Raw genomic sequence first — 12,027 nt, 5'->3', positions numbered from 1 at the left:
AGGCATATAACAACAACAACAATTCTATATATGTCAGTTAAGTCTAGTTGGTTTATAGTATCATTCACATCCTCCGTTGCCTGGCTGATCTTCTTTCTAGATGTTCTGTCCAATATTGAAAGTGGTGTATTGAAGTCTCCAACTATTATTGTAGTGCTATCTACTTTTCCCTTCAAGTCTATCACTGTTTGCCTTATATATTCAGGTGCCCTGATGTTGGATGCATGTGTATTTATGATTATGAAATCTTCTTGATTAATTGACCCTTTTATTACTATATAATGTCCATTTTAATTTCTTCTGACAGATTTGTCTTAACACCTTCTTTGATTCCAAGATTGCCACCACAGCTTTCTTGGTTATTATTTGTATGGATATTTTTTCCATCCTTTCACTTTCAATCTGTGTGTGCCTTTGGGTTTTTTTTTTGTGTCTCTTGTTAACAGCATATACTTATATCATGTTTTTTAATCCATTCTGGCACTCTCTGCCTTTTGATTGGAGCATTTAGTCTATTTATTTTCACTGTCATTACTGATAAGGTGTGTGGTAGTTATGGTTGTGTGTCAACTTGGCTGACTGGGCCTGGTTGAGTGACTGGATGTAGTTATTCTCCATGGTGAGATTGGCAATCAGTTCCAAGGTGGAATCTCCTGGACTAGCTGAGTAGCTGCTTTAGGGATGTGGTCTTCTTCCAGTATATAAGAAGCAGCTTTGAGGAAGGTCTCTAGCTTATGGAACTCTTGAACTCTGAGTGTAGCCAAGTCGTTGTTCACCAGGCTGCCATGTTGCCCTGCTGATGTTGGGACTTTTTCAGGACTTGAATTAGTGGCCTGCTGTGTGGTGTGGTACTGTTGGGACTGTCCCCTTGTATTTGTCCACACTGGGCTTATCAGCCTCAGCAGTCAGCAGCTGTCTGAGTGAAGAAAAGCCTCCAGCGCCAGTGGGCCAGGAGCAGGAGGCAGAGCTGAAGCCCAAGATTGAGGGGCTTTTACCCAGCCCCTGGAGCCTGCACTTTGAACTCAGATTTCTAGCCTCCAGAACTTTAATAGAATAAACTCCTGTTGTTAGAGCCATCCCATTTGTGGTATCTTCTGTTAGAGTGGCGCTAGATAACTGAAACACAGAGTGACTGGCTTCTACCATTTTTGTTTCTTGTGTGTCTTAAGCTTTCTTTGTCTTTGTCCTCTGTTCTGCTTACTTTTGGGTTTTATTGGTTTATTGTAGTGAGCCTTTTTAATTCCCTTCTTTCCATTCATGTATGTTTTTTATATATGTTTTTTAGTGGTTACCATGATTATTATATTTAAGAGCTTGCATTTATAACATTTTAGGGTAAGTTGGTACCAACTTAATGTCAGTAACAATCAATAAATTCTGTATCTATACCATTCTTTGCTCCTCCCTTTTGTTGTTATTGTCACTAATCACACCTTTGTATTTCATGTACCCTGTGACGTAATTTTATCCTTGCCTTTTGAAGGCTTCCTGATTTTTGTTCTTACTGCTTTGGTGGAACAGGGTTGGGCTGGGAGGATGGGAGTTTAATGTTTTTAAGTTAAGAAGTTACAAGGATAGACATAAAGTTGATGTATTCTCAGCCTTGCCTCCCATCCATATCTGAGTTCTTTTTTTGACCTCCAGTCTTAGAATGTACAGAATTCTTCTCTTGTGCCTTGATTAATGTTCCTGTCATAGTTTGATGTTTCCCTCTGCCATCCTTATGTTGGTTAGATCTCTGTGAACTTACCTAGTTGTCTGTTCTCATTCTTCTTAATGTTTTTTTAAAATCTCTGTGTCCTTTTCTTCTGTGTTCTTGGAGAGCTCTTTAAGCGTGTTGTCTACATCACTGATTTGATTTTCTGCATGTTGATTCTGTCTTTTCCTGGTTCCAGTGGGAATTTCATTTCTTTGCTTGCACTTTTTCTTTTGTTTTCTTACATCTTGTTTTTTATAGAAATAAATCCTTTCATTTCAGCTTGCCTCTGAACTTAACTGATTCTCATTTCATCATTTACTGCTGTCTCTGTCTTTTAAACACAGAAGTTCTATTTTTGGTATTCTTTGGAAACACAGCAAAAATAATGTCTAAAAATGTGTATCAGTAAATACTTTCATTAGTATAATTTAACCAAGAAATTTTTAGTTATGTTCTCATATGCTTTAGACATGTTTCTAGCTATGCCTTATGATGATAATTCTTTTACTAGTTTTTTTGTTTGTTTGTTTGTTCTTGATCAAAGAGAGGTGTATCAGGGTATGGCATTTTCCATCAGAGTAGGTGTAAGAATTCCTCTTGGCCCTCCTCATCACTGTTTTCTTTTAAAATTGAAGTGAAACATATATAACATATAATCAACAGTTTTAGAAACTCTGGTGGTACAGTGGTTAGGTGCTTGCCTGCTTGACCAGTGGTTCGAACCACCAGCTGCTTTGTGGAAGAAAGACGTAGCATTCTGCTTCTGTAAAGACTCCAACCTTGGAAATCCTATGGGGCAGCTCTACTTTGCCTTCCAGGATCGTCACTATTTGTCTGAATCAGCTCAATGGCAATTTGTGTGTGTGTGCAGTCACAATGATCTTAAATCTGTCCATAGTTTCAAAACTTTTTAATGATCCCTGAAGACTATCCTGTATCTACTAACTTAGCATTCTGTACTCTCTACTTGCCCTATACCCTGGCAGCTGCTAATCTGCTTTTCATCTCTGTAGATTTGCCTATTCTGGTTATTTCCTAAAAAAAGGATTCGTATCTTTTGTGCAACCTTTTATGTCTGACTAAAGATGTAATGTTTAATGTTACATGTGTAGGCTTTTATGCCTGGCTTCTTTTATTTAGCACATCTTCAAGATTTATCCAGTTTGTAGCACATGCCAGCACTTCTTTTTATGGCTGAACAATTTCTGTTGTTTAGCCATTCATCCATTGATGGGCATCTCGATTGTTTCCACTTTTAGCTATCATAATTAATGCTGTTATGAACATTCATGTTCAAGTTTTGTGTGGACATATGTTTTCATTTCTCTGGGGTATGTAACTAGGAGTGGATCATATGGTAGCTCTATGTTTAACTTTTTGAGACATTTCCAAAATGTTTCCACAGTGGCTGTGCTATTTTATTTTACATTCCCACTAGAAATGTAGATGAGTTCTAGTATGTCCACATCCTTGCCCACTCTTGTTATTATCCATTTTTTTGTTGTTGTTCTTAGCCATCCCAGCCATCATGGTGGGTGGGACATGGTAGCTCATCATGGTTCCCCTCATAACTTGGATGCTACAAATCCCCCAACCAGATCCTTGATTTACATGGATCTGACCCCCAAATTTTGGGGATCGGCAGTCATTTCCCTTGTGCAGTCACACAGGATGAAATGGGAAAAACCTTTTATTCTTTTCCTTATTCTTTGCTAGGGTGTCTGAATAAGTTACTGTTCTAAACCAGAAACCATCCATGCCAGGCTTTTCCAAGAACTCTCTTATCTTTATCCTCCTGAGGATTTTGATGTCCAGTGTTAGGAGAATGAGCTGTTTTTTCTGTAAGGATGGGGCTCTGGTGTATGTATGGGCAGAAAACAGATATGGGCAGCTTCTTTTGCCTTTATTCTTTTTTGCCCTTGTTTTTTCCTTGCAGAAGTGAAAACATGTGACAGCCTCCAAAGTTTCTCAATCCATACCCACTACTTTGGAAGCTTTCCTTCAAGAGTCTGACAAATCTTTGATTGGGTAATCCTGGGTCCAGAGCAATTGTAATTTTCTTAGATAGGTTAGTGGGCAGCTGGTGTAGGAAATATGGTTGATATGAGCCTGTTGCTATTTGAACCAATGAACAATTAAAGCAGAGGGAGAGGTACACATAGCATGCTAGGGGAGGGGCTGAAAGTGGAGGATTGGACCTTGTTGGTTCAAATCCCTTGGGATTACCAAGCCAAAAACCAAACTCACTGCCGTCAAGTTGGTCCTGACTCATAGCAACCCCTCTTTGGGTTTCTGAGGTGATATCACTACGGAAGTAAATTGCCCAATCTTCCTTCCGAGGAGTGGCTGTTGGGTGTGAACCCCCAGCCTTCTGGTTGGCAGTCAAATGCATTAGCTCCCCCCTTGGGATTAATGAGGAGTTTTTATGCAATTAAGAGTGTTAGTAGAGCCTGATGATGAAGAGAATAGGTTTTCTTAATCAGAGTAGGTTCAAGCCCCAATTCTTCCCTTATCAACTTTGGGGTTTAGCTGAATTACTTGATCTCTCTTGAGCCCTAGCTCTCTCACTATAAATGGGGATAGAAAGAATACCTTCCTCATTTGGTTGTTGTCAGATGACAAAGAAATGGAAACGAGTGTTTGCTCAGTATTTAGTATTGTGTCTGCCTTAAAAGTGCTTAATAAATATTCCTCATTATTAGTGTTGTTAAAAGACAATGGTAACGTAGTGCCTAATATGTTCAATAAATGTTTAATAAAATGCTGCTTTTCTCTCTAATTCTCCTCCTCTTCTTCTTGCTACTCCTTTTCTTTGTCTTCCTCTTCTTTCCCTTTCCTTTTCCTCCTCCACCTGATGATGATGATGATGATGATGATGATGATGATGATGATAAGGATGGAAAAATCACATTAAATTGGTCTTTAAATGTGAGTCTACACTGGTGCAAAGAAAAGAAGAAATATCTCTGGTGAAAGTTTGCAGTACAATTTCAGACAAGAGTAGGTCCCCGATAGACAGGGGATGATTGGTATCAGCCAGGTATGGTGCTTTGCAGCCTCCATGGGAAATAATTATGTGCTCTTGGTTCGATTCAGTGATGTCCTAGAATCAAGCAGCCTACTTGTGCTCTCCTGGAAGTGCTGGCTTCAAGGATGGAAGGGGTCACCCATGGCCAGAACTGGTGCCTCTGTCCTGAGGGTTTTGTGCTATTCTTGTTGCCTGGGACTGATTTTCTTCTTCTCTCTCTTTTTTTGGCTCGCTCATCTCATATCCCAGGTTGAAAGGATTGTAGACAAGCGGAAGAACAAGAAAGGAAAATGGGAGTATCTGATCCGATGGAAAGGGTATGGGAGCACGGAGGACACGTGGGAGCCGGAGCACCACCTCTTGCACTGTGAGGAGTTCATTGATGAGTTCAATGGGCTGCATGTATCCAAGGACAAGAGGCTCAAGTCAGGGAAGCAGTCCAGTGCCTCCAAGCTCCTGCGTGACAGTCGAGGGCCATCAGTTGAGAAGCTCTCCCACAGACCTTCAGAATCAGGAAAGAGCAAAGGGACGTCCCATAAAAGGAAGCGAATAAACCCTTCGCTCGCCAAGCCGAAAAAAGGGTATTCCACAAAGCCCCCCACAGGAGGTGACAGGGCCACCAAGACTGTATCTTACAGGACTACCCCCAGTGGTTTGCAAATCATGCCCCTGAAAAAGGTGCAGAATGGAATAGAAAATGGGGACACCGGCTCTGAGAAGGACGAGAGACACTTTGGAAATGGGTCCCATCAGCCCGGTTTGGATTTGAATGACCACATTGGTGAGCAAGACATGGGTGACTGTGACGTGAACCATGAAGCTCTGGCTGAGAACGGGATTGGTACGTGACTTTTCTTTTTCTTGGGTTTGGCCCTAGCTATGGAGGATGAAGCATGGTGTGCCACCTAGGGAAATGCATACGCCCCTCTCCCTGTCCCTGACTCTTAGCTAGTCAGTAATTCTCCCTTCATCTCTCTCACCTAGGGCCATGTGGACTTGGTCATATGCCCACATTGGTGACAGACACCTATGCATGTGGGGAGGTCAAGCCACTGATGCAGCAGCCAAGCTCTGTAATGAGTCTGACATTCCTGCCTGCGCCTCAAGACACCCAAAGTCATGGTAACCGCTCTGGAGACCCTTCTTTGGGTCAGGTCCAAGCTCTCATCCACTAGCACCTGAGACTTGAGTCCCAAGGGGGCCAGTGCCCTGGAGGGTAACCTGTAACACTCAGAACCCTTCTGTTCAATCCCACAATGCCCCAAGGGTGGAGCCCATATAGACAGATCTGGGTTGGGGTCTACTCTGTCTTCCCAGAGCTAATTTCAACCTGGAATTATCCAAGCCAGTCCATCGTCTGGAGCCTCACCCCGTCATCTGTGATGAGGTTGGCCTGGCCATGTTCCTCTATCAGACCCTGAGTGGTTGCCTGACCCCCTCCTGTGTGGATTGTTTTTTGTTTGAACCTTTTTTTACTCTATCCTGGGAGCAACACAAAAAGTTATGAAGTTCTTCTGTCTTTCTTAAGTCCTTACAGGCAAAATGAAGAAAAGAGGATGCATTGGCATAGGTCATCCAAGCTTCCAAACCTGACTTTTCCTCATATTTGGAAATAATTGTTCCTTCATTGAGCCCTTTGTGGCCTGAGTCAGGTTGGCAAATACTCCAGTTTTAGACACTCCCTCATTTTTCAGATACCCAAGCTCTCACGTTGATGTGGAGCTGCCTCGGCCCTGGCATGTCAGGAAACGGTGTGGGTGGACAGCCCTTTTCCAGCAGAGTAGGGCATTCAGACCCTGGTGGGGCCTGAGTGCAGGCTGGGAGAGCTCCCAGTAGCACAGGGTGACACAGAAAGACAGACAGCGGAGTACTGGTGATGTCAGAGTGAGGTGTGCTTGGAGCAGACTCCGCAGGAGAGTGTGACGTCTCTAGGGACTCCTGCCGGGGAGCCGAAACAATCTGCTCCGAGGTTCCTTTTTCTCCACAGAGAAGAAATGCACTAAAATAGGCCTGAGTGAGCAGTCGCTGCCCCAGATTGACGCCCATTTCCGTCTGGGGATCCCTGATGCTGACACGACTGTGCCTGTCAACATATGTAGATGCTGTTTGTTTTAGAAACCCATCTCTTGGGGAGAAGTGGGCTTGTGTAAATGAGAGCTGGTGTCAACATCCTGGGCTTGATGCTCCTGTGACAGCTACCAGCTGCAGACACGTTCCCTGGCTCTAGAGGCTCCTTGGGGGCCAGGGGTGGGAGCCTGCACACAGGTCCCTGCACCTTGGCTGCAAGCAGCAGCGTGCCCTGCTCAGTGTATGTGTGACTGCCCAGGAGTAAGGGAGCCCCTGGGAGAGGCCTGAGGGCTGGGGGATGCTGACAGCGGCTTGCAGGAGAGAAGCCAGGCTTATAGAGAGATATAGGTGCAGACATACCTGCTGCCCTGTCCACCTTTATAAAGTAGGGCCAGCTTTTTGTTCTTCATCCATATACCTCGGGGTTGCTTCGTGGTCCGTGATCTGCTAGGGGATGTAGTAGCCCAGAGCAGACATGAGGCCAAGGGACTGAGACAAGGACAAGCCTGGTGAGGGCAGTGGGAGACTCCCTGCTCTCTCCTCCCCAGTTTTGGCAGATACACATCTAACATCAGCTTTGCCACTTTACCATTCTTTACATGTACAATTAAGTGATATCACTTGCATTCATCATGTTGTAAAACCATCACCATTATCCTTTCACATATATTTCCATCACCCTTAGCAGAAGCTCATTATCTCTCAAAACACAGGATGGTGTCTTTCTCGCTATTTCCCTGCCACCTGCCCCTGGTAACCACTCATAAGCTTTGGTCTCTCTGTAGTTGCCTGTTCTGTTTTGCAGGAGAAAGATGTGGCACTCTGCTCCTGTAAAGATTGCAGGTCTACTCTGTCCTGTAGGGATGAGTTGGGAATTCGACTTAACAGTGATGGGTTAATAAGTTGATTCTAGATATTGCATGTAAGTGGGATCATACACTATGTGTCCTTTTGTGATTGACTTATTTTGGTCAACATTATCTGTCCAGGTTCACCCATGTCGTAGCATGTATCAGGACTTGTTGCTCTTTATGGCCGAGTAATATTCCGTTGCTGGTATATGCCACATTTTGCTTATCCATTCATCTCTTGATGGAAGTGTTCATCTTGTTCACTTCAGAATGCTTTTCTAGACCTTCCTGTAGTGAATAGCATCACATGTTTTCACCACATCAAAGATTCTGCTTCTAGGGAAGGCTGGCATCTGTCTCTCTTCCAACCTTACAGCAAGTTCCTACAGAATGAAAACCTCATGTCAAAATTACAGTCTCTGACAGGACAGAGTACTCAGTCAGTGAGGTAAGCATGAGCTTGTGTGTGCTTACTTACTGATGTGTGGTGAACATTTCACCCTTACCTTGCTGACTGGGTAATCCACCCCTGTGTGTGAATTTAATTCAGTATTTATTTTTTGAGTGCATGCTAGGCTTAATTACTATGCTAGGTGCTTGGAATAGAATAAGAACAGGGGAGTTAAAGACTTGTCCCTGGTGGGGAGTGGCTGTCTTCAGCCCCCATGTCGGGAGGGCTTCTGAGGCCGACTCAGTGGCACACATGGTGTATCATTGCCATACCTGCATCTGTGCCTTTGGTGATCATGGCATGATAAATGTCTTAACCACTATCAGCTTTTGACACCCTGGTTAGAACTAGCTTATTTTCTGCATCTTCAGGGAAGTGGGAAGAGGTAAAGACTGAGAGCCTTTGCCAGCAAGATAAGTTGAAAAGAATAGTCTGGAGTTCTTGGACAAGATTTAAGACAAAGGGGCTTTGTGGTTCTGTAACTTTCCAGCAAGAGATCAGAGGTGAAGGCAAGAAAAAGCATGGCTCTGTTTGTGTTTGGCCAGAGGGACACCTTGAGGAAACTAGTGCCACTCTCAAGCCTATGATGTCCTCCTCACACCCGTCTCCTGCCCTGCCTTCTCACTAGTCTGTGCCTGACCTGGACTGAAGGATCCAGGCCCAAGTCCTCAGGATGTGCCAGCAAGTCTTCAGTGCAGGGAGGCCCCTCTTTACTCTTCAGAAGAGGGTGAAGAGATCCTGGCTGATGGCACGGCATTTGTTGGCGTTGGGCTGTTGCTTTTATATGGCTTTAATATCTCTTTGGTGAATGAAGGTTTTGCATACAGAAAAGCTACTTATATAACGCGTTACTCATGTACTGCTGCCTTCCTGGCCTGTACTGTGGGAACAAGTGCTAAATCGGGGCTCTGGCGGCTAGTGCTGTGGGTTTCAGGCTGCCTTTCCCCCTCAATGTCTGTGAAGTGTAGGCAGCAACTCAGTAATGCCCTGAACTCCGATTGTTCTCCAGTCCTGACAAACGGCCTTGTGATCCGGGGACCATCTGCCTCAGCATCCCTGGGGGAGCTTGTTAAAAATGGGATCCTCCCCAGTCGAATGAATCAGATTCTCAGGGGGCAGGGGGTGGGATTATGCATTTTGAATGCGGAATTTTTAACAGCCCTGAGTCTACACGGTAGATCCTGTGGGTGCATTTGGTTGCAGGAGTCGGTTCATACACCCATTGGTTGGTAGATCCACAGCTACTGCTTGGATTTTTAAGCTTGTACATGGGAATGTGACATGGGTCGTCAGTGCTTTAAAACCTGACGTCATTGCTCTTCCTTACTGGTGCCCTTCCGCTAGGCATTTTTCTTTTTTCCTTTCATTGTTTTATTGTGTTTTTGGTGAACTTTTGCATAGCAGTTCAGGTTCCCATTCAACAAGTTCTTCACACGTTATTCAGTGATACCGTCTGCATTCTGGCAGGCATCTTTTAATCTAAATAGATCTCATTCATCTGTCTGGAAAGCTGTGGGGTTGGCTGACTTCTCCCCTAGTCCCACATGGTTAGGAGAACTGCCTAACCCTCTTTTACCCATATAAACCAAAATGTTGATATTTTACAGTTTCAAAGAGCTTTTAACCTCTGGGACACCGTCCCTGGGGTCAGCATCTCCCTCCAAGCCTTTGCCCTGCACTCAGCCTGCATGTCCTCCCAGTACTGGCTGAGTCCCCGTGAAGCCAGCTGGACTGCTGATGGTGCTGAGCCTCGGGCCATGTGCTCATGCTGCTCTGATATTTGGCAGTCATTTTCCTTCTGTCTTGACTGTCGCTGTCATTCACGCAGGCATCTCAGACGTTGCGCAGCTCCGTGTTTTCAGAATTGTTCCCACAGGTGGATGAGTCATTACCATCAGACGTGCAGCCTCTGCTCTTTTGTCTTCACTGTCTTGTTACACATTGTCTCCGCCTTGGTTTCTATAATGTTTGTTTATCTCTTCTTACTCACTCTTTGGACATGATTATTAATTTCTACCTGTATTGATCGTGATGGAGTTAGCTGGTTTTTAGATGGCTTCAGAACCAAGCACAGGGATGGGAAATGCCCTATACCATAGGAGTTCTCAAACCTAGAGCCTGTACCACAGTTGGCACCCCGCTTTCTCCAGCGTTTCTGATTCGGGGTATGTGGACTGGAGCCCAGGGCTGTGCTTTTCTGAAAAACTGCCACATGCTGCTGCTGCTGCTCCTGTGACCTCCTTCTGAAGGCCACGGCCCTAGGCTGCTAAGCACGGTGATAGCTAAGATGAAAATGTTGTTTTTTCCGTGCCAGCTGATGGTATTAGGCAGAGTTGAAGCACTTGAGTTTGTATTTGTGAGACTTTATAAGTAGAAAGTTTGTGAAATTAAAGTCTGTAAGTGGCAAGTTTTAGAGCATGGACACTTCCATGTGACAAGGCCTTGGTGTATCCAGAGTTCTTTCTGTGATACTCCTAGCTGCTGTCTTGGGAAGTACTTGTTCTGTGTGCAATGTCCAGAGGAGGAGACAGTGGTTACAACTTCTTCAGGTGAAATGAGGAACAAAATCCAGGCATTTCTCCCCTGGGGCCAATACTCCAAACTATGGCCCAGCTGGCTTCCAGGCATTAAAAGGCAGTCCCTGAAGCCCTGATTACCAAGTAAAAGATACCCTGTTTGGGAGTGAGAGGGCTAGTAGGGGCAGGATCCAATTGTTGATTCAACATATGTTGCCGATTGCTGGAAGGATATAATCCTTCTAAACCTGGGACCCGATGACTGACTCTACGCCATTCAATTTCAGTGCTTGTATTTTTCTAGAAAAATGACCATTTTATCCAAGTTCAAAACAGACTCACGCAGGCTAGAAAATCTGAATAGAGCAAAACTATTAATGAAAATGAATCATTTAATGCTGTTATTGTTGTTAGTTTCCATTGTGTGAGCTCAGAGCTACCCTGTGTACAACAGAATGAAGCACTGCCTGGTCGTGCACAGTTCTCACAATTCTTTTTTCTTTTCTTTTTTTTAAAATGCATTTTATTGAAGTATAATTTATGTACAGTGAAATACACAAAACTAAAGTGACATGGTGCATGGGTCAATGCTTTTTTCTTCCCCAGTGTTCCCTCCCCTCCCTTCCCACCCCTGGTAACTAACAAAGAAAATTCCTTTCTATATATAAACCTTTCCTTGACTTTTTACAATAATGAACTAATACTATATTTGTCCATCTGTGATTGACTTCTCTCATTTAGCATAATGTCTTCCGCGTTCATCCATGTTATGGGGTGTTTTGAAGATTCTACATTATTCTTTAAGGTTGCATAGTATTCCACTGTGTATATGTACAACAGTTTGGTTATCCATTCTTCTGTTGATGTGCACATAGGTTATTTCCAACTTTTTGCTTTTGTAAATAGAGCTGTGATGAACATGGGTGTGCATATGTCTGTTCTTGTCCTGGCTCTCACTTCTTTAGGATATATACCTAGTAATGAAATTGCTAGGTCAAATGGTATTTCTAATTCCAGCTTTTTAAGGAATCTCCATACTTTTTCCACAGTGGTTGTATCATTTTACAGTCCTACCAGCCGTGTATGAGAGTCCCAATTTCTCCACATCCTCACCAGCATTTGTTATTTTCTGTCTTGTTGAACTTTGCCATTACTCCGGAGGGTGAGGTGGTATCTCATTGTTATTTTGATTTGCATCACTCTGATGGCTAATGATCGTGAACATTTCTTCACATATTTGCTTGCCACCTGAATATCCTCTTTGGTGAAGTCTTCTGCCTATTTTTTTTTTTTAATTAGGATTTGGGTGAAGATTTACAGAGTAAATTCACTTTTCATACAGCAGTTCACATATATTTTGTCTCATGTCATTGACCAAAATTTACAATGCAGCAGCTCCCCTCCCACTTCCTCCC

At 43.7% G+C, this 12,027-nt stretch overlaps 1 protein-coding gene across 1 annotated transcript in view; it reads left to right on the top strand.

The window, feature by feature from the left end:
- The first annotated feature begins 4,721 nt into the window (after positions 1–4,721).
- CDYL2 (chromodomain Y like 2) overlaps positions 4,722–12,027 on the top strand; it is a 96,297-nt gene continuing 88,991 nt past the window's right edge. Inside the window, exons 1-2 of the mRNA XM_007939113.2 lie at positions 4,722–4,739; positions 4,977–5,568. Coding sequence (XP_007937304.2) covers positions 4,722–4,739; positions 4,977–5,568 — 610 coding nt within the window. The remainder of the gene's footprint in view (positions 4,740–4,976; positions 5,569–12,027) is intronic.

The sequence above is a fragment of the Orycteropus afer genome, unplaced genomic scaffold (assembly GCF_000298275.1).
Source record: "Orycteropus afer afer isolate SDZICR_OR568_19922 unplaced genomic scaffold, OryAfe1.0 scaffold00057, whole genome shotgun sequence".
In the NCBI taxonomy this organism is placed as follows: Eukaryota; Metazoa; Chordata; class Mammalia; order Tubulidentata; family Orycteropodidae; genus Orycteropus; species Orycteropus afer.
This window is presented reverse-complemented; position numbering and strand designations above follow the sequence as displayed.